Source organism: Suricata suricatta, chromosome 12 (genome assembly GCF_006229205.1).
Source record: "Suricata suricatta isolate VVHF042 chromosome 12, meerkat_22Aug2017_6uvM2_HiC, whole genome shotgun sequence".
NCBI lineage: Eukaryota > Metazoa > Chordata > Mammalia > Carnivora > Herpestidae > Suricata > Suricata suricatta.
The window spans coordinates 4,174,954-4,196,824 of record NC_043711.1 but is presented as its reverse complement, the minus strand read 5'-3'; the positions used below and the strand labels follow the sequence as shown (position 1 = coordinate 4,196,824).

Sequence of the window (21,871 nt, the reverse complement as noted above, 5' to 3'; positions counted from 1 at the left end):
GGTGGCCCGCAGCAGAAGCTGGGACACTCTGGGCATATTTTTGACCACCCAGGAGACATGGCTTCCATCCAGCCCCACCTCCCGTAGTGCAGACAGGAAGACCTAGCCTCCCCAGCGGAGAAATGATAGAGCAAGGTTACAGAGCCACGGACGACAGCTGGCTGAGCCAAGCCCGCGGGGGTGGGTGTGCCCGGCTGTCGCCCCGGGTGTGGGAGCCGTGTCAGGGTGGACGTCCCGCTGACTGGGTGAGAACCTGGAGTCTGGACTCAGCTGCCTGTTGTCATGTTCCGGAGGCGTTATCACCTTGCGTGGCCCTCAGCAGGTGGCTTTGCTCTCTGCCTCCATCTGCTCCTCTGTAGGGCAGGGGCAGCCAGGGTGCCCATCCCCAGGGGCCCATTATTATTTTAAATTACTCTTCTAGAACAAGTCCCGTGTGACTCCCACTCCTAGTGGGTAGGGATGGGAGGCCCACTTCCCGGCCACCCCCTGCCCTGCCTTTGGCTTATGCCCAGGGCCACCGCCACCGCCACCGCCACTACCGCCAGCTGTCCCGGTGCAACCGCGGAGCGGAGCGGTTTGGCAGGTTTTTCCTCCCGGCCCGCCTGCTGTGGGGCAACAGCTGTCCTCCGCGGGCTCCCCAGCCCGGCCCTTCCAGGCTCTCATGCTGCTCTCTGCCAGACTCCGCCAGTGGGCAGCGGGCACCGTGTCGCGATGCCCAGCATCTTCGCCTACCAGAGCTCGGAGGTGGACTGGTGTGAGAGCAACTTTCAGCACTCGGAGCTGGTGGCCGAGTTCTACAACACGGTGAGAGGGCTGGGGGCGGCAGGCCCATCGGACGGGGGTTCAAACCCCGGCTTCTGCACGTTGCTGCCGAGCCTCCGCCAGGAGGACTCACCTCTCTGAGCTTCTGTTCTTCGGTCAGGCCAGGAGTGCTAGCCTTTGTTCATTCACTTGTCTTTGTTTGACATCAGGCTGGGAGAGGGGGTTGGAAATGTGGCGGTGACCAGGAACATAGCCAGTCTGCCCGTTCTCCTGGAGCGAGGACCTGCGTGGGACCCCGGGCACTCACAAGCCCGGGTGATGGTGCTGTGATGGGAGGCGCAGGGGCAGCCTTGGGAGCGGGGAAGGCAGAGGTGATCCATGAGCCAGTGGGGAGAGGGATGGATCAGGAAGGGCTTCCTGGAGGAGGTGTCTGTGTCTCTTTTGTTCTCAGCTGTATCCCCAGCTTAGGTTGACCACCTCATTCCACTTTGCTGGGGACTGTCCTGGTTTCAGCATTGAAAGTCCCACGTCCCGGGGACCCCTCCGTTCTAGGCACAGCGAGTCACCTTCCCCCAGGTCCTCGGCCATACGGGAAGGGCTCAAAATGCCTGAATGGTGATGGCATTTCAGCAAAGCTTAGACACAAGCAGCCAAAGATGCACATAGCTGTGCTACCCCCGCGGGGTGCCAGGGAGGCTGCCCCTGTTCCCGGGGTCCTGGAGCTTCGGGGACGGTCAGCGGGGGGTGCAGGCCACCTGCTCTGCTCGGTGCCCTGCACGTAGCGAGGGCGCTCAGTCAGTGGGGAGCACAGCAAACCTACTTGTATCGAGTGCTTACTGTGTGGCACGTGTCATACTAAACATTTTACATGAAAAATCTCAGTCTTCACAGTGGCATTGGGAGTTAGACACAATGTCTATTACGTAGCGTTAATCTCATTTTCCAGGTGATGAAACGGCCTTCAGGGAAGCTGAAAAATATGCCAAGGGTCACCCTAGCACTTAGAGCTAGGATTTGAACTCGGTGGGTCCAAGAGATGTTCTGGGGGCCTGGGGGCCTGGGAGCTCAGTCCCAGATGCCTCCCTTGCTCTCATCCTGTGACTGTGACCTCACCGTTCTGGAGAGTGCTGAGTTCGAGACTCAGGTTCCTGCTCCTCCTGGACAGAGACAGTGACTCTGGTCCTCAGTGCCCTGGCCTAGGAAATGGGAGGGGGCTGAACGTGCTGATCGCTGAGGTGGAAAAGCGGTTTGGGGTTCAGGAGCCTTCCCTCTGAAGTCCCCAGCAGTCCGCCCTGAGGTGGGGGCCCCCACTGGAGTCACTGAGAAAGGGCTGACGTAGGGCTGGGCTGAGACTCGGGTCTAGCTGCGCACACCACTCCTCCGTCCAGCCTGTCTCTAAATGCAGCAAACTGAGCGACTGGCAGATACCCTTGGAGGGCGCAGGGTCATGGCCATGACTCATACCAGATTTCTGCGCCATTGTCACCCCGTCCCCGTGTTTCCAGATTCACCCCAAACTGAAACAGAAGTTTCACAAAGTAGTCGTTACCTCTCCCTGGTGTGAACTTGCTGGGATATTTTCTTGTCTATCGAAAAGGCTCTGGCAGGGGCCCCTGGGGCCTCAGTCGGTTGAGCGTCAGGCTTTGGCTCAGGTCATGATCTCGAGGTTCGTGGGTTCGAGCCCCACGTTGGGCTCTGTGTTGACAGGTCAGAACCTGGAGCCTGCTTCGGATTCTGTCTCCTTCTCTCTCTGAACCTCCCCTGCTTGCTCTCCATCTCTCAAAAATAAATAAACATTAAAAAATTAAAAAGAAAAGAAAAGGCTCTGGCAAAACAGGCCAGAACATGAATTGAATGCAGATTAGGGTGTAAAGGGTCTCCTCTAAAACGCTTCTGAGTATCCCAAGCCCATCACCAGAGCTAATCAACCATACAGGCCAGGGGTTGGCCGACGTTTGCTGTCCACACCAGATATTAAGTACATTTGGCTTTGGGGCCATATGATCTCTGTGGAAATGACCGCTGTACCTTGGAGGCATCCACAGACCGTGTGTTAACAAACGTGGGTGGCCGTGTGCCAATAAAACTTTATTTATGGACACTGAAATGTGCCTTTCATGTAACTTTCACCTGTCACACGATACTAATCTTCTTTTAATTATTTTAACCATTTAAAAGCAAAAATGTCGTTCTTAGCTCATAAGCCAGGCAAAAGAACACATTGGGTAGAACTGGTACAGGGCCAGGGTTTGCCAGTTTCTGATAGAATTATGTACAATATAATATATAATATGTAATAATTATACTATATAATTACATAATTATATTACATATAATTATTACATGTTATACATTATGACATGGCATGTTACACATTATTATACATGACATTATATATTACAGAATTATGTTATATAATTATATATTATATATTGTATATAACTGTACTGTATATACAACTATGTTATATGACATGTACCATATAATTATAATATAGAACATATTGTATATATTCTATATCATATAATTATAATATAGAATATATTGTATATATTCTATATTATATTTATCTAATAAATAATATATTGTGATATAATATATAAAATAATAATAATTATTATAGATATAAATGATAAGCAGCCAAATAGAAAACAATAAGATCTTTTCTTTTTGGCTTCTCAAATCAGTAATTAAAAATGCGTTCCTGGGGCGCCTGGGGGGCTCAATCGGTTAAGCGTCCGGCTTCGGCTCAGGTCAGATCTCACGGTTCATGGGTTCGAGCCCTGCGTCGGGCTTTGTGCTGACAGCTAGCTCAGAGCCTGGAGCCTGTTTCAGATTCTGTATCTCCCTCTCTCTCTGACCCTCCCCTGCTTGCACTGTCTCTCTCTGTCTTTCAAAAATAAATAAAAAACATTAAAAATTTTTTAAAAATGCATCCCTGTTGTAGTGAGTGCAGGCACATTCACATTCTGCAGCTTCGTGTGTGCGGTGTGTCAAGTTGCACGAGACACGGGTGTGTAAAGCGCACCCCCACCGCCCCCACTCAGTCATTGAACCTCCAGGGACGTGCATCACAGAGATACTCCCAACAGAAAACAAAACTTAAGTACAAAGGCCTCAGTCATTGTAGTTGCAACAAATAAATGAATAAATAAAAAGGAAGCCATGACATTTTCACCAACCTGTGAGGGCTCAGAACGTTCTGGCGAAATACTACAAAGCTCTTTAAAAGCATGTTTTTGATCAAGGTATACAAATGAAGACAACGTATGTAGCAAGAGGTTTTTGTTGTTATTATTTTTTTTAGTCTCAAGCTAGCTAACATCCAGTGTAGTCTTGGCTTCGGGAAATAGAACCCAATGATTCACTGCTTACATACAAAACCCAGTGCTTATCCCGAGTGCCCTCCTTCACGCCCATCACCCACCTTCCCCTCTCCCTTGCCGCCCCATCAACCCCCAGTCTGTTCTCTGTATTTAAGAGTCTCTTGTGGTTTCCCTCCTTCTCCATTTTTATCTTATTTTTCTTCCCTTCTCTTATGATCCTCTCAATTCCTCAAATTCCACATATGAGTGAAATCATATGATATTTGTCTTTCTCTGACTGACTTATTTCACTTAGCATAATACCCTCCAGTTCCATCCATGTTGCTGCAAATGGCAGGATTTCATCCTTTTTCATCACCGAGTAGTATTCCCTTGTATATACACCACGTCTTTATCCACTCATCAGTCGGCGGACATTTGGGCTCTTTCCATGATTCAGCTATTGTTGATAGTGCTGCTATAAACATTGGGGTGCGTGTGCCCCTTTGAAACTGCATTTTGTTTTTGTATCCTTTGGATAAATTCCTAGTGGTGCAATTGCTGGGTCATAGGGTCGTTCTATTTTTAATTTTTTGAGGAACCTTCACACTGTTTTCCAGAGTGGCTGCACCAGTTTGCATTTTGACCAAGAGTAGCAAGAATTTTTTAAAAGTTTATTTATTTTGAGGGGCGCCTGGGGGGCTCAGTTGGTTGAGCGGCCAACTTTGGCTCAGGGCATGATCTCACAGTTTGTGGGTTCAAGCCCCACATTGGGCTCTGTGCTGACAGTCTGGAGCCTGTCTTCAGATTCTGTGTCTCCCTCTCTCTCTGACTCTCCCCTGCTCACGTTGTCTCTCTCTCTCTGTCTCTCAAAAATAAATTAAAAATTTTTAAGTTTATTTATTTTGAGCAGGAGGAGGGACAAAGAGAGAGAGAGGGAGAGAGAAAATTCCAAGCATATTTTGCGATCTCAGCACAGAGCCCCATGCAGGGCTTGATCTCACAAAGTGTGAGATCACAACCTGAGCCAAAATCTACAAACAGTTGGATGGTCGACCGACTGAGCCCCCAGGTGCCTCTGAAGGCCATTTTACTTTCTCAGTGCACCGCATCTGGAGCGGAGGGGGTGGGGGGAGGCAAAGCCCAGCGCCACATGATCAGATAACAGATGGAGGAAGCACTCAAGGACTCCTCCGGAGTGTTGGCAAGTTTCATAGAGGAGGATGCCTGGGAATTGGCTTTGAAAGATGGAGAGGAGCTTGCCAAGTAGGGGAGGAGTCCAGGGAAAAGGAGGAGAGAGAAGGATGTACTGGCATCAAAGAGGGGCTGCCCAGTCTGGGAAGGGTTAAGTGTGACTCCTTGGCAAGAATCTGAGGAACGATGAAGATGAGCAGGTTTTGAGGGCTGAGTCGGGGTGTTTGAAATATGTCCCGTAGTTGCTGATGGGCTCATTGGACTCATTCATTCACTCAACAGGAACGCCGTAAGCCAATGCATGCCGATTGATCCTGCGGTCCCAGAGGTGCTGTGTGCCCCCAGGCTAAGGAGATGGGGGGGGGTGTCCAGAATCAGATCTGACCCGCTGGTGGCAGAGGGCGGGCACAGGGGCCAGGATGGGCAGTGGGGAAAGAGTCAATGATGCGGGAAGCAGCTCGGCCACCTGATTGCCTGCCATAGATGGGCCCCGAGAGGCAGGATGGCAGATCCAACAGGAATAGAGGTCAGGAGTGTGGGAGGGCCTGGACTGGGCGGGGCAGGGAGAAGTCAAGGTGTGTGCCACCCCAGTTTGCTTCTGCTGGCATTCGCCTGCTGGGCTCCAGGTGTGGCCTCCTTCTGGGCTGCTGACAACTTAGGAGAGTTTCAAGTGGCGGGGGAGGAAGTTTCAAGGCCCCCCGGCTCTAGGAAGCAGCTGTCCTGCTGAATTTCTTTCCTGGGGTCCTGCCAAAACTTCAGAAGCTCTGCGTCTCATCCTCTCCAGAAAGCTCCCTCTCAGATGCTTGGATACAGAACAAAGGGAGGGGACCAGGGGCTGGACCAGGGGGGATTGGATAGGCAAGGGTGCAGGGGGGTGGGAATGAGTGGGAAGGGGGTGGGGGTGAGGTACCATCGAAGGGCACAGAGAGATCCGAGTGGGAGTTTGTGCAGGGCGATGGAGGCTGCAATGCTCACACCCCCTAGAGCCTCCCTTCCTCTTTTTGCACCTGAGCGTTCCTGCTGCTGGCCTCTGCAGGGTGAGGCTTCCGGGCCCTTTCTTCTCTGAATGCCCTGTGTTGCAGGGGGAGACCGGCCCCTCTCTGAGCCTGTGGCTGTGAGCAGCAGGTCCCATGAGTTTTATTTTATTATTTTATTTAAAACTTAAAAAAATTTATTTATTTTTATTTTTTTAAATGTTTTATTTATTTTTGATACAGAGAGAGACAGAGCATGAGAGAGGGAGGCGCAGAGAGAGAAGGAGACACAGAACCGGAAACAGGCTCCAGGTTCTGAGCTAGCTGTTAGCACAGAATCTGACGCGGGGCTCGAACCCACGAACGTGAGATCTGACCTGAGCCGAAGTCGGAGGCTTAACCGACTGAGCCACCCAGGCGCCCCAAATTTATTTATTTTTGAAGGAGAGAGAGACAGAGCAGGAGCAGGGGAGGGGCAGAGAGAGGGAGACACAGAATCCAGAGCAGGGTCCAGGTTCTGAGCTGTCAGCACAGAGCTGGAAGTGGGGCTCGAACTCATGAACCGTGAGGTGATGCCCTGAGTGGAATTTGGATGCTTAACCAACTGAGCCACCCAGGTGCCCCTATTTAATTTTTTAATGTCTATTTTATTTATTTTAAGAGAGAGAGAGAGAGTGAGAGAGAGAGAGCATGCAAAAAGGGGAGGGACAGAGTGGGGAGGGGGAAGAGATAGGATCCCAAGGAGGCTCTGTGCTATCAGCATGGAGGCCAGAGCGGGTTTGAACTCACCAACCTTGAGATCGTGACCTGAGCCGAAATCAAGGGTCAGATGCTAACTGACTGTGACACCCAGGTGCCCCCCCCCATGAGTTTTAAACCAGAGTTCCCTCTTCTACATTCCTTCTCATCAAAGTCACAGCAAAAGCCTTTGTGCCAGCCCCCGCCCCACCCCCTATGCTCCCGGAAAACGAGGGGGGCACAGTTCCTGCTCTCAGGAAGGGCAGACGCTATTAATTGAATAATCTCACACAACGGTGATCAAGCGCATGACACATCCTGGCCCCGACTCTATAGGTCCCTCTGATCTCTTTTCTGCTTCAGAAAAAGCCTTCTGGGAGGCGACAGAGGGGTCCGACTTGAAGAGATAACGGCCCCTCCCTGTTGCTCACCATTCAACAAGAATTGGGTCGGGCACTGTTCCAGGCTCTGGGGGCACAGAGCTGACCGAAGCAAACCACAGTGCCTCCCCTTATGGAGCTGGGGTCCTGGGGTGTGGACCTTCCTCCCTCCCTCCTTCCTCCCTCCCTCCCCTCCCTCCTTCCTTCCTATTTATTCAGCAAATATTCGCTGAGTACCTCTTCGGAAAGGGAGCAGCCTTGGGGTACTACTAGTAATGAATTCACAGGACCATGGAGAGGACGAACCACCTGGGCATCCCCGGTGCCCCTCATGGGTAGGGGGATAAACACACTGTGTGGCACCCGCACCGTGGAGGGACTGCTCCTCAGCCACAGGCAGGAGGGAGCTGCCGAGGCCACGACATGGATAAACCTGGAAACACGATGTTCAGGGAGAGAAGCCGGTCACAAAGGGCCACGTGTTGTGGGATTCCATCCATGTGAAATGCCCGGAAATCTGCACAGATATAAGCAGCAGATTCGTGGTTGCGGGGGAGGAGTGGGCACTCATGGATACAGGGTTTCTTTCTGGGGGCGGTGAGAATGTTCTAGAATTAGATAGTGGGGATGGTTGCACAACCTCATGAATAGTAGATTAGAACCACAGTGGATGCAGACGGGGTCTTCCCCGGGTGACAGAGCCAGGTGTGGGTGGCGGGGGTTGGGGCTTTGGCGGCGGGGAGAGCTAGCAGGGGGTGTTCGGTGATGTTCGTTGACTGGATGGATTCGAGACATTGCCAGGGATAAAACATGTGTATCGTCCTCACAGAGGGGACCGTCAAGACGGAATCGATCGAACCCACCAGTGAAACGGTGGGTGGGAGAGAGGGAGTTTCTGGGGCATGGGAGGGGCAGCTGGGTGGCCGGGGTGAGAAAGGGGTCCCCCACGGCCTTTTCCCAAGGCTGAGCCGGGCAGTCTGTTCTGGTCTGTCTGCCTCCCTTCTCCCCTCCCGTCTTCTCTCTCTTCTTCCTGGGTCCCTCCTCTTCTTCCCCCACCCCTCCTCCCTTCTCCCCTTCTTCCAGACCTCAGGGGAGCCACATCTAACTGCTCCGGAGCCTGGAATGGCACAGCACTGAGCAAAACTCTAACCCTCAGCGGCGCGTGGAGGTAGAGAGGGAAGACGAGGCACACAGTGTGTCCCAAACCCTGACGATATGCCCCTGAAGGCAGATTTTGCTTGGGGGCTCTGTTGTGGTGCTTGAACAACTGAAGGAATGGTTGGTAAGCGAATGAATGAATGAGGGAGGGAGGGAGGGAATGAATAAATGGGGCTGAAGACACCTGCTGGGCTGAGACCCGGGGATTCCAGCTGTGGCTCCTGGGCAGGCACCTTTCCAGCCTCAAAGAGTCAGGGTGGGGCCAGTAGTTGGGAACCGCGGAGGCTGGCCCCGGGCGGGGTGGGGGTGGGGGTCCCGGCAGCGGGCGGTCTCTGATGAGACTCCGACTCCGGGAGCCAGTGGGAGCCCATTAGTCGGAGGCTCCGCCCATCGCTTTGCCCCCCTTCTGCACCCTCGGGGCGTTATCGGAAACTTCTGTCTTGGTTCTGCTGACCCCCAAACTTGAAGCCAGTAAACAAAGGATGAGCCTGTTACTATTATCTCTCAGGACAATAGCGACAGTCCGAGCGGCCCTGGCGGTTTATCAAGTGAGGACCGCATCCCGGGCAATGTAGTCGTTCAGTGCCCGGCCTCTTGCCTGCCCCTCAGCAGCCTCCACGGCAGCATGAATTACGCTCCCCCATTTACTGGCGCAGAAAAGGGAGACCCGGAGACATCAGGTCTCACAGCCCGGAGCAGGGACGCTCCCTCGTCATCCTTGTCAGCTCTAGCCCTCCCAGAGCTGTGCAGCCTCAGAGAAGTCACTCCACCTCTCTGAGATCCAATCTTCTCATCGCCAGAAAAGAACGGGAAAGCCAGACATTGTGGGGAGCAGGGGGCATGCAAGCGTAAAAGCAAGGTCTATAAAAGCGTGTAACCATCACAGCACCTTCGATCCAGAACGTTCCAGGCACAAGACCTTCTGCCAGGTATTTTCATGTATGTGACTGGTGATCCACAGAAACCCATTCTGAGATCCAGTCAGCAGGAAATATTTACTGAGCAGCCTACTCTTTACAGTTCCTGAGGTTACAGCGGAGAAGGGGGAAGGCACAGCCCCTGTTCTCAAAGCCAGGTTTAGTGGGAGAGCAAGACGGTTCCAGAACTTGTGGAGAAACGTTAGGACAGAGGGCACGGCACGAAGGAAGGCACCTGACCCTGCCTTGGGGGATTGGCAAGGCTTTTTCGAAAAGTGATGCCCAGGTGAAAGGTGGAGTAGTATTTGGCCTGGAAAGGGGGTCAGTGGGGACAGGGAATGGTCCAGACAATAGGAACAGCACCTGCAAAGTTCTGGAGGTTAAGGGGTGAGAGGAAGTGTGGCTCATTTGGAAGAACTGGGTTATCCCTTCCCCCTAGATTATGAAATCGAAGGTGGAGAGAGGTGAGTTATGGAGGGAGTTTATAAGCCAAGTTTAAGAGTTTGCATTTTATTTATGGGAGTCGCAGATGTGTTTTAAATGGAAGGTTTAGAGTTTGGGAAACTGGTTAGTTCAGCATCTTCAGCCATGTGTGATACGTCCGAGGGCTGGGGTCTGCTGAGGGCAGCGGGAACACAGGATTTTGGGGGATTTCGCCCATTCCCTGTCCATGGCCCCATTTTCCCCACGACCACCAGCTGCCCCTCTCCAACTGGTTATGGTCTCGGTGGGGTGGTCAGTCAAGGGGCTCCCCCTCCCCTGGCCAAGGATGGGATGTGGTCCAGGCAACGTCTCCGGAATCTGATGAATCTTGGGCCTGGGTATAACAGCTGCAAAGTTGCCCAGAAGTTGTCTCCTGAAGAGATTGTCCTTTTGAGACTCAGAGCTATTCTGCTTTCTGGTTTTCCTTGTCTTCTACAATCCTTTTGATTAATGAGTCCCCCATAATAAAGGGATGATAAATAAGTTAAATAAGTAACTGCATACACACATATTTATATTTGTGGTAAAAGTTCACCAAATTCATTGCCTGTTGCTTGCTACCAAAGAACCCTAGGTAATATACCAATGGTGATGGCTTTGGTGGATTGAAGAAATCGAAAGCTAGCTTAAGAAAAAAAAAAAGCAAAAACAAAGAACAAACCAACAAGGAAGAATGCATTGGCTAGGTACCGGGGTTTCTAGAAATGGAAGGAGGAGTTGCTTGGGAAGGCCAGGATCCAAGCCAGGGCTGGAGGATTTAGCACAAAGGGAGATACTACCCTTGAGTATTTATTTGCCCCACGTCCTCAGCCTTGTCTGTTTGTGGTGGCAAGATGGCTGACAACTCTTAAACGTCGAGACAATATCTCAAGATCTTAGGGAGTTGACAATGGTGTGACTCAGCTTTGGTGATTCCCCGGCTCTGCGTCTGCTCCGAGTTTCAAATTCCCAAGAAAACCCGATTGGCTCAGTTTGGGACAGGTGTCTACTCCAGTGGGGTTGGAGCTCATGATTCAGACACAGCAGGTGTGATCTGGAATAGTCATCGTAAACAAGGCGGCCATGCCAGAGGTGTGTTTGGTCTGTCTGTTGATGGACATCAGACATCTTGGCCTGGAAAACAAGGACATGGTGGAACCAGGGGCACAAACCCAGTTTTCCAAGGGTCCTCATTGCGGCTTTTGAGCTGGTTCACCATCACCCAAGGAGAGCCATGGGCTTCCCTAGAATCAGAAGGACTCCTGAACTTATCCAGGACTCGGGAACGTGTCCTGGTGCCCAGGACCTAGGCTCCTAGATGGTGACCTCATAACAGGTACATAGTTTCCCTACACCCACCGCTGTGCTCTGTGTTTTTGTCCTGAAGGGAAGTTGACACACAGTATTATGTTAGTTTCAGGTGTACAACGTAGTGACTTGTCCATTGCATCTGTTACACAATGCTCGCCGTGACAAGTGTAGTTACCATCTGTCCCAGTGAAAGGTTGTCACAATATTATTGACTAAACTCCCTGTGCTTCAGTTTCCAACCCTGTGCCTTACTTATTTGATAACTGGAAGTCTGTGTCTCTTTACATATTTTGCCCATCCCCCTTCCCCCTCCCCTTTGGCAACAACCAGTTTGTTCTCTGTATTTATGAATTTGTTCTTTTTGTTTGTTTGTTTGTTCATTTGTTCTAAGATTCCACGTAAAAGTGAAATCACACAATATTTGTCTTTCTCTTAGTGCACTTCGCGTAATACCCTCTAGGTCCTCCACGTTGTCACACATGGCAAGGTTTCATTCTATTTCATAGCTGAGTAATATTCCAATGTATTAGAGGCACATCTTCTTTATATTTTTTAAGGATTTGGGGCACCTGGGGGGCTCAGTCGGTTGAGCGTCTGACTTTGGCTCAGGTCACGATCTCACAGTTGGTGGGTTCGAGTCCTGCATTGGGCTCTGTGCTGACAGCTCGGAGCCTGGAGCCTGCTTCAGATTCTGTGTCTCCCTCTCTCTCTGCCCCTCCCTTGCTCGTGCACTGTCTGTCTCTCTCTCTCAAAAATAAACATTAAACATTAAAAAATAAAGAGTTTATTTTTAAGCAATCTTCACACTCAATACAGGGCCTGAACTCACAACCGCAAGATCAGGAATCACAGGCTCCACCATCTGAGCCAGCCCGGTGCCCCTGTACCCCCTCTTCTTTATCCGTTCATCCGTCAGTGGACACTTGGGTTGCTTCCCTATCCTGGCTATTGTAAACAAAGCTGCAACAAACATAAGGGGAACATATAACTTTCCGAATTAGTGTTTTGGGGGGTTTTGGAGGATAAATGCTCAGCGGCAGAATGACTGGGTCATGTGGTATTTCTATTTTTAATTTTCTGAGGAACCTCTCTAGTGGCCGCCCGGTTTGCTTTCCCACCAACAGTGCACGTGGGTTTCCTTTCCTCCACGTCCTCCCCAACGCTTTTATTTCTTCTTCTGATACTAGCCTTTCTGGCTGGTGTGGGGTGATCGCTCATTGCTTTTGCCTTGCACCCTAGTCTTCAGGGTGCTGAGAAATAACGGAGTGCCCTCGTGAACAGGGCACTATTTCTTCACTTTCTAAGACGGGGTTCAGGCAATGGGAGAGACCTTTACGAGAGGAAGGTTTTATTGGGGAGAGAAGGCTGTAATGGGTGAGCAAGCAGGCTGGCCTCAAGTTGGCAGGTGGGAGAAGACCGTGAGAACACTTCTTTCTGAGCTCACGAGAGATATTCACTGCGGCCCAGACGTATCTGGGGGAAACTTTGAGGGGCGTCGAAGTCCTGTATCAGGAGCCGGGGACTCTGAACCCCTGAAATTCTGGTGCAAATGTTCTTGTCACCTTAATTGTGCTCATAGACTAGTGAGGTCTGGGGAACTTTGGGTCAACAACAGGAAGAGGTAGCATTGTGCATGTCACAAATGCAGAGATGCAAGGCTAGAGCATTGAATTTGCCTCCTCAAGTTAGGGAGTGGGGGGGCATGGAGCCAATTCCATGTCGCTTGGACCAAGAAGCCCAATAACTGGGATTCTTTGGTGTCAAATGAAACAGCTTAAACAGAAAGGATCACAACTTACTAGTTTTCGAAATGGAAGTCTAGAGGTAGATGGTTCTGGAATAGCTTAATTCAGCAACTCAACATGCTCAAGCTCCTTGCTCTGCCTTTCATGGAGAAATGGTTCTCAAAACAGTGTCCAGGGACGCTGTGGGGTCGCTGGGGCCTTTAGAGGTTCCTCGAGGTGAGAATTACTTTCATAATAATATGAAGATTTTACTCGCCTTTTTCACTCTAATTACCTCACCAGGGTACCGTGGAATTCCCTGGGGGCTTTGTAATAAGTGATGACATCATCTCTCAGATGGCCAAGGGAATGTGTGCTGCCAGAGTCCTGCGTTTTGAAAATTTCTCATTTCCACTTCCTAATATGGTAACTCTTGATAAAGGTAGCTCACATCAAAGAAAGAAAAAGTAATCGATTCATTTGCATTCCTGTTCCATTGGTCAGACCAGGTCACAAGGGCTCAGTGAGTGGCAAGGAAGGCTGGGAAATGTAGTCTCTAGTTGAGTAGCTGCATCTGAAGGTTGAGGCTCTTACTTCTAGAAGGAATAGTGGAGAATGTATACACAAGGCTAGTAGACAGACTTTGCCACATTCTTTGAATGAGTGAACCCACAGGATAACAAGTGGAGTCACGAATCCGTTGATGACTGGTTGACTGCCAAGATCAACTGAAAGACTGACCCACTCTGGGCTGCTTGATTGCCTGCGAGAGGGCAGGTGACCAAGTGACTGAGGACTGAGGGTTTGGACATAGGGGCAGCCCTCCTCCGCCTCCGCTTCTGACCACTCCCTCCCCATGTCCTCCTCTTTTCCAGTTCAGCAATGTCCCCTTCTTCATCATTGGGCCCCTCATGATGTTTCTGATGCACCCCTATGCCCAGAAACGCTCTCGCTGGATTTATATCACTTGTGTCCTCTTCATGGTCATAGGTAGGTGGGGGTCGGTGATGCTGGGGTGGCGGGGGTGGGGGACAGCCCCCTTGACCACCTGCCTTTGTCTCTTGCTCCAGGCCTCTTCTCCATGTACTTCCACATGACGCTTAGCTTCCTGGGCCAGATGCTGGATGAAATTGCTATCCTGTGGCTGCTGGCCAGTAGTTACTGCATATGGATGCCTCGCTGCCACTTTCCCACTTGCCTAGGAAAGAACAGGTGGGGCCGGGCCGGAGCTGGTCCTCTGTGCGTCCTATCAGAGCCCATCTGGGATGGGATCCCTCCTCTGACCACCCTGACCACCACCCCAGGACTTTCTCCTGACCTTATCTGACTTAACGCCTCCTCTGAATGCACTTGGGACCCCTGGAAAGCCTCCCCTGGTCCTACCTGGATAGTTTGGTACCTTCCACAGAACGTGTCTAAACCTACCAAGCCCACACTTAAGCTTACCTGGGCCCCAGGGACCCCTCCCATAAGCCTGTCACCTGGACTCCCTGGAACTTTCCTTGGGTCCTCCTGGCTCCCTTCTCTTGACCCGAGAACCCCTCTGAATCTCTCTCCTGATGCTATTTGACTCATCTGAGGCTTCCTGGACCCCTCTTCCATGGTCTCTGGGATCCATGTAATTCCTTCCTCAATCCTACCTGATTCCCTTAACCCCTTGTCTGACCTGGGCTTGGGCACCCTCTGCTGACCTGACTAAGTCCTTTGAGTTTCCCAGAGACCCTCTCATCATCCTACCCACCCCCTTCAGACTCTGCCCGGACCCTCCTTGGGACTCTCTGCTGAGCCTGCCTGGGAGCCTCAAGACCTTTCTTGAGTTCCGTTGGGCTCCCTAGAACCCCTTCCCTTTGCTCATCTACCTCTGCCACAGGCTCTCCTGACCCTGCCTAACCATGCCCCGCCCCCTGCCCCGGACCCCTCCAGTGACCCTGCCACAGCTGAGTCCCGCTTCCCTCCAGGCCCCGGTTCACCTGTCTGGTCCTCACCATCACTGTGGTCAGCACCTTCCTGTCCTTCCTGAAGCCCGTGATCAACGCGTACGCTCTCAACAGCATCGCTGTGCACATCCTCTACATCGTCTCCCAGGAGTATAAGAAGTGGGTGGCGGCTGCAGGCACCTGTCCAGGGTGTGTGTGTGTGTGTGTGTGTGTGTGTCCCATTCCCCTCCAAGAACCCCCCCCCACCCTGCACGCTCACCCAGTCCCAGCCCCAGAGTTCTCATCGACTCCAGACTCAAGGAGAGAATGTCCTTTCCCCGAGATCATCCACTAACAACGGTCGGGGGGGGTGGGGTGGGGATTGGAGTCCAAGGCTGTCTGGTAGCGGAACTTGTGTCTTCCGTCCTGAAAACCCCAAACATACATACAAGCAGAGACGACTGTGCCGTAAACCTCCATGTGCCCACTGACCAGCCTCAACCACTGCCAGCGTCTCACCAGCCTGCGTGTCCCTTCCCCCAGATACTGGCACCTTTAACTTTTCAGGATTTAACTCTCCTGATGAAGAGTTACTATTATTATTTTTAACCCATACTAGGTCTTGGCAGGATAGAGAGGGGTCTCTCAAATGGGACCATCTGAGGAGAGCTGAATAAAAGGCTTATTTACAAAGGACATGGCAGGTGTAGGAAACCACCAGAACCCCTGTACTGATGAGATCCCATGACTGTCAGGATACCTGGGGTGGGGGCAGTGGGAGGGAGTGATTACAAGAGTCTGGAAGGAGACGGTCCTGTGGAGAGGGCCTCCTTAGCAAGAACCGTGACCTCCAATTGCTGGTTGCAGCTAACCTGAGTCAACCCCACATGGAGGAGGCCAGAGAAATAAATATTCTTTTTTTGTTATTAAAATTTTTTAATGTTTATTTATTTTTGGTAGACAGAACACAAGCAGGAGAGAAAGAGAGAGAGAGACAGAGAATCTGAAGTAGGTGCCAGGCTCAGAGTTGTCAGCAGAGAGCCCGATATAAGGCTTGAACCCACAGACCGTGAGATCATGACCTGAGCTGAAGTTGGGTGCGTAACTGACTGAGCCACCCAGGTGCCCCAAGAAGTAAATATTCTAACCATACTCTCCCCTTGTCCTTCGGTTTCTTGCTGGGATGCTCCATTGGCCAACTCAGCTGCAAACCATTGGCTAATCTAACTGGGAGCCCAAGGTCAAGGGAGCCCCTGCTTCAGTCCACACAGCTCAGCACCCCACCTCGCCAGGATACAGGGCAGCATGCAGAGGGGCAGGGAAGGATCTAGAGGGACAGGTGTTAGATACAGCACACACCGAGCTAACACGTTGACAATATCCAGATTGCACTGACGTTGCCTCAGTTTCTCAAGATGTCTTCTTACAACCAGTCGTGTTGAAAGCGGGTTGCAAACCCCGTCTCTTAGGTTTTCTTTATACCATAGTCTCTGCCTCCCTCCCCTGTCTTCAGGCCTCTGACTTGATAACAGAAGCTTCATCATTTTGTCCTGTAGAACATTCTAGATGTAGCTGTCTGCTTCCTGTGTGGTCTTTCATCATGTTTCTATAGAGAGAGACAGCTATCTCTCTCTCTCTGTCTATCTATCTATCTATCTATCTAGTATTTCCTGAAAATTAATATTTAGACCTAGATTTAGCTTTACATATTTTTAGGCCAGAATAGTTCATGCGTAGTTCGGGGCGCTCCTTGTTCCGTCCCACTGGGTCCCGACGTTGAGTGGTTATTCCACATTTAGTGCTACTGAGATTGATCCGCGGATTGTGGATGGCGTCCTCCCCTCCCTTTATTATAAAGTTTCCCGCCTACCTTTCACCTAGTGATTTCGACAGCCTGCCTCCCGTCACGAGCTCATTCGTGGTTGCAGAGGGTGGTTTGCTGATCCCATAATTCCTCCTGCAGTGACGATCTGGAGGTCCTCTATCAAGAAGGACTTTGTTCATCAACCTTGGACTACCGCTTGCACAGGATGATAGGACTGATAATCGATTCTCTCCCTTAATTGATCCACTTCTACCTGATGGGCTGGGGCCTTACCCATCGCGAGTAGCGACCAATGACATTTTCAAAAAAGTATTATTATGAACTCATGGCTGTTTATGTCTCAGAAGTGAGTCAATCCATTGCAGTCGCCACGCTGTATTTTTAACTTTTTATTTTGGAGTGAGTGCAGACTCCGGGCGAGTTGCAAGAGCAGTTGTCTTATGTGTCCTTCCCTGATGTCCCCCAGTCTCTCCCGACGCAGCCTCTGTGCCACCGAGCACACCCTCAAAAGGAGGAAATTGACGAGGGCATTAACTAGACCTCAGACTCTAGTCAGATTTTGCCAGTCCTTCCTCATTATTCTTTTTTTTTTCTTTCTTTTCAGTTTGATGTTCAAATCGTCCCGTTTTAGACGAGAGGGCAGGGCCTGCGCTTTAAACCACGAAGGGTGATTGCCTCGTGACTACTCATATGCTCTTTCCTAAAGGACACTGAGTCAGCGCTGCTGTTGGGGAAACAGATTCTGATCTTGAGTTTTCCCAACACACGTGGCCTCCAGAGAACTTTCCCTCCCAGATACAGACGTGCACGTCCTCCTAGCCACGCAGCGGGGATTCTCCTGCGCTGACTCACAGCTGTGCACACGTTCTCAGCCCCGAACACACACACACGGGGCAGGGCTGGTTGGTTGAGAAATCCGCAGGCTGACTAGGCTGGTTCAGACCCCAGGTCTGCCCCTTGCCAGCTGTGTGATCTCGGGAGGGTCGGAGCGACACCTGAAACTCAAATGTCTGTTTTCTCATCTCCAAAACTAGAATAATAGCATTGTTGTGAGGACTGAGTTTTGATCTGCAGGACTTATTTTTTTTTTAAGTTTATTTTGAGAGAGAGAGAGAGAAAGAGCATGCATGCAGGAGAGTGGGGGAGGGGCAGAGAGAGAGAGAATCCCAGGCAGGCTCTGCATGGTCAGCACAGAGCCCCAGGTGGGGCTTGAACTCACGAGCCGTGAAGTCACGACCTGAGATGGAATCAAGAGCCAGAAGCTTAACCAACTGAGCCACCCAGGCGCCCCGATCTGAAAGGACTACTAGAACTGTACTGGAACCCTATAAGTGCTCAGCAAATGTTAGCAATAAGCACAAATGAGGCCCCCTCACCCTTGTACTTTTGGTCATTCCCTCCTCCCAGCCTCATCTCCTTGGATGGGGGAATTTCCCATCAGCCCCTTCAAGGCTCTGCTCTCGGAGCTGGGCTCTGATCTTCCCTCTTGTCTCGCCAGGACCAACAATAAGGAGCTCCGGCACCTGGTAAAGGTCTCCATAGTTGTCTGGGCTTTTGCACTGACCAGCTGGGTCAGCGACCGCGCGCTTTGCAGTTTCTGGCAGCACATCCACTTCTATTACCTGCATAGCATCTGGTGAGTCCCTGCCCTGTGGTATGGAGCCCCAGGACCAGAAAATCTCCGATGCCAGAGCTTGGAGCGGGAGCCTGGGGGCAGAGAGGGGAAGCTCAGATACTGGGATGTGTGTGTGTGGGGAGAGGGGAGGGCTGGTTGCCATCAAGGGTCAAGTCCAGAAGGTCCCTTTGGAAGGAAGGAGAGAACGAAGGTGGGGGCGTCCAGCTAGCTCAGGGGCATCTTGCGGCCTCACCACCTTCTCCCTGTGCCCCCACAGGCACGTGCTCATCAGCATCACCTTTCCTTACGGCATGGTTACCATGGCCTTGGTGGACGCCAAGTATGAGATGCCGGGCCACACCCTCAAACTCCGCTATTGGCCCCGGGACACATGGCCCGTAGGGCTCCCCTACGTGGAACTCAGTGATGACAAGGCCTGCTGACGTCTGAGTAGCCAGCCCCCTGCAACTCACCTGTGCCTTGAGGAAGGAGCCCTGGACCAGGAGTCTGAGAGACACTCACGGGTGTTTCCTCCATCTCCCTTTCCCCACGGCCCTTGTCCTGATGGCCCCGCCCCAAGACGGGGGACTTCGTGACCCTCCGGTGCCACAGTCTGCAATGACCCTGGGGGGCTGCCTGGCATAGGTCCACTCCATGCCCTGCCCTGATTCTCTTTCAATTCACGTTGTGGTGCTGGATCCTCTGTGCTGTGATTACCTGGCCCCCTGCGAACAACCCCAGGCTGGGACTTGGTCCCCGGACATCTCCTAAATCGCAATGGTCACTTCCAGACTCTCTGGGCTTCCCCTTGACCATACGATGTCCCTGGCATTTGGGAGGGGGGTCCCAGAGAACGAGCATGGTTTCTGGTCAGCTCATCCTGCACTGACTCGTGTGCGGAGACCTTGCAGATCCTGCACTCACCCAAGTTCACCCACAGGCTTCTGGGACCATCTCACTGGTGGCCGGTGGGGCAACCCAGAGGCCTGCACTGGGCAGTCTGGCTGTTGGGGCATCTGGAAGGGAGCCGGGTGGCCTACCTGGGCTCTCAAAGTGAGGGGAGAACAGGAGGGTGATTCCCATGGGGGTTAAGAGCACAGGGCTTGCTGGGAGGCTCAGTCTGTTAAGCACCCGACTTGGGCTCAGGTCATGATCTCCTGGTTTGTGAGTTTGAGCCCCACATCTGGCTCTGGCCGAGTGCGGAGCCTGCTTGGGAGTCTCTCCCTCCTCTCTCCCACTCTCTCTCAATATTTAAATAAGTAAACAAGTAAGTAAACAAACAAACTTAAAAAAATAATAAAGGCTCAGTTGGTTAAGTGTCTGACTTCCACTCAGGTCATGATCTCGCAGTTCATGAGTTCGAGCCCTGCGTGGGGCTCTGCACTGACAGCTCAGAGCCTGGAGCTGCTTCGGATTCTGTGTCTCCCTCTCTCTCTGCCCCTCCCCTGCTCACACTCTGTCTCTCTCTCTCTCTCAAAAATAAACATTTAAAAAGAATTGTAAAGAGCACCAGGCTTGGAGTCAGGCAGACCTAAGCCTGAATCCTGCTCTGTTGTTTCCTAGTGTAGAATCTGGGGAAAGTGATATTTCCTACCTTTGAAGCTCAGGCATCTTGTCTGTAACATGGAAATGTTCCTTCTCTCGTGGGATTTCTGCATGGACAACACAAGGTAACGTGTAGAAAGTGCTTGGGAAAGCCCATCCATCCCTCCCCTCATCCTTCCATCTATGTTCAGCCGTCTGACTATGATTATGTGCTCACCCAAGTCATTTAATTATCCTTTCATGCCTCCGTCTCCCCATTCATTCGTTCATTCATCTCTTCGACAAATATACACGGAGTCACTTTTGTATGTCTGATGCTACCCGTTGGAGATAGGAGACAACAGACACCCAATGTCCCTGCTGTAATGAGGAGACACCGTTAGACAAAGACAAAGACAAACGAGGCATTTCCAGACCCTAGCGCGGGCTGCCCCTGGGATAAAGCAGGTGATGTTTTAGAGAATTGTGAGGTGGGTTAGCAGCCCTTTCACGTGGGTGCGCAGGGTGGGGGGCGCGCCTTCCAGATGAACCTCGACGACGAGACCGCCATATTGGAAAGCTTGGCGAGACCATTCTGGGGAGAGAGAGTGGCAGGTGCGAGTGAACGGTGAGGGGAGGGCAACAGGAAGAACACTCTTCCTGGAGCCTCGGAAACGAGGAGGGGGAGTATAGAGCAAGAAATTCGTAACCGGAGGGCCTGGGATGGGTTAGTATCCATGGACCACTTGACATTGTTCACAAAGGAAGATTGTCTGCGCAGGGTTACCTAGGCCATCAAACATCAATTCCTCCAAGAGGAATAGAGGCTAGGGCATCTGGCCAGCCTCCACTCCAGCCTCCACGCCAGCCTCCACGCCAGCCTCCACTCTAACTGAAAGAGGAAGGGCTCCTCTTATGTGCTCTATGCTACGGACACACATCATTGAACCACTAGGTAGTACCCCTCCTACAACCCTTCAGATAGACACAAAGATTCTGATTCTGTAGATGTGCCTCAGAGAGGGCAAGCAATTTGTCCAGGACCACACAGCCTGGGTTTGAACCAGGTCTGTCCTTTCCCCCAAAGTCCCTTGAGCCACAGCTGTAGGATCGAATCGGGATCTCAGGTCCACTGCTTCCAGAGCCTGTTGAATTTCTTGTTCTAGAAACCGGAAGTGCTTCACCTCTGGTCCCAGGATGGCTGGTGGTGGGGAGAGAGGGGCAGAGAGGGAGGGTGTCTCTGCCAACTTATAAAATGGTCTGCAAAATGTTGTCTTGCTGTTTTTGGTGGAGGAGGGGAGCTGTGCATCCAAGAGATTCTCTAGAGGAGCATTTGGTGCCCTGAACATGAAGAACCTTAGTTCAAAACTTTGAAAGGAGGGGCGCCTAGGTGGCTCAGTCAGTTAAGCATCCAACTTCAGCTTGGGTCATGATCTCTCGGTTGATGGGTTCAAGCCCCACGTCGGGCTCTGTGCTGACAGCTCAGAGCCTGGAGCCTGCTTCGGATTCTGTGTCTTCCTATCTCTGCCCCTCCCCTGCTCATTCATACTCTCTCTCTCTTTCATAAGCATTAAAAAATTAAAAAAAAGAAATGTAAATTGATGAAACCACTGTGGGAAGCAGTTTGGAATTTCCCCAGAAGTCAAGCATAGAATTAACCATATGATCTGGCAACTCCGTCCCTAGGAATACACCCAAAAGAACTGAAAATATGTATTCTAACAAATAGTTGTACAGAAATGCTCATAGAAGCACCGCTGAAAAGAGTCAGAAGGTGGAAACCATATACACGCCTATCAGTGGGCGAAGGAATGAATGCGGTATGTCCATGCAATGGACTAGTACTCTGCTGTGAAAAGGAGCGAAGCACTGACACACACTACCATGTGGGTGACCTTGACCACTGATGCCCTGAGAACGAAGCCAGACTCAAAAGGCCACATAGTTTGTGATTTCATTGATATGAAATGTCCAGAACAGGCCAAGCCGCAGAGACAGGAAGTGGATTTGTGGGTGCCGGGGGCTGAGAGGAGGGAATGCGGGGGTGACGGCTAATGGGGATGAGT

General features: G+C 51.4%; 1 protein-coding gene across 1 annotated transcript; it reads left to right on the top strand.

The window, feature by feature from the left end:
* The first annotated feature begins 711 nt into the window (after positions 1 to 711).
* Positions 712 to 19,404, top strand: ACER1 (alkaline ceramidase 1). The gene is made up of 6 exons (XM_029918233.1): positions 712 to 804; positions 13,801 to 13,915; positions 13,996 to 14,137; positions 14,884 to 15,021; positions 18,165 to 18,302; positions 18,559 to 19,404. Exons 1-6 carry the CDS (start codon positions 712 to 714, stop codon positions 18,722 to 18,724), a joined length of 792 nt encoding a protein of 263 aa, XP_029774093.1. The 3' UTR covers positions 18,725 to 19,404.
* The last annotated feature ends 2,467 nt before the right edge of the window (positions 19,405 to 21,871 follow it).

Coding starts and splice junctions, on each gene's coding strand:
- ACER1 (XM_029918233.1), top strand. CDS start 712: ATGCCCAGCATCTTCGCCTACCAGAGCTCGGAGGTGGACTGGTGTGAG. Junction 14,138..14,883: donor ACTTGCCTAGGAAAGAACAG/GTGGGGCCGGGC, acceptor GCTTCCCTCCAG/GCCCCGGTTCACCTGTCTGG. Junction 15,022..18,164: donor GTCTCCCAGGAGTATAAGAA/GTGGGTGGCGGC, acceptor TTGTCTCGCCAG/GACCAACAATAAGGAGCTCC.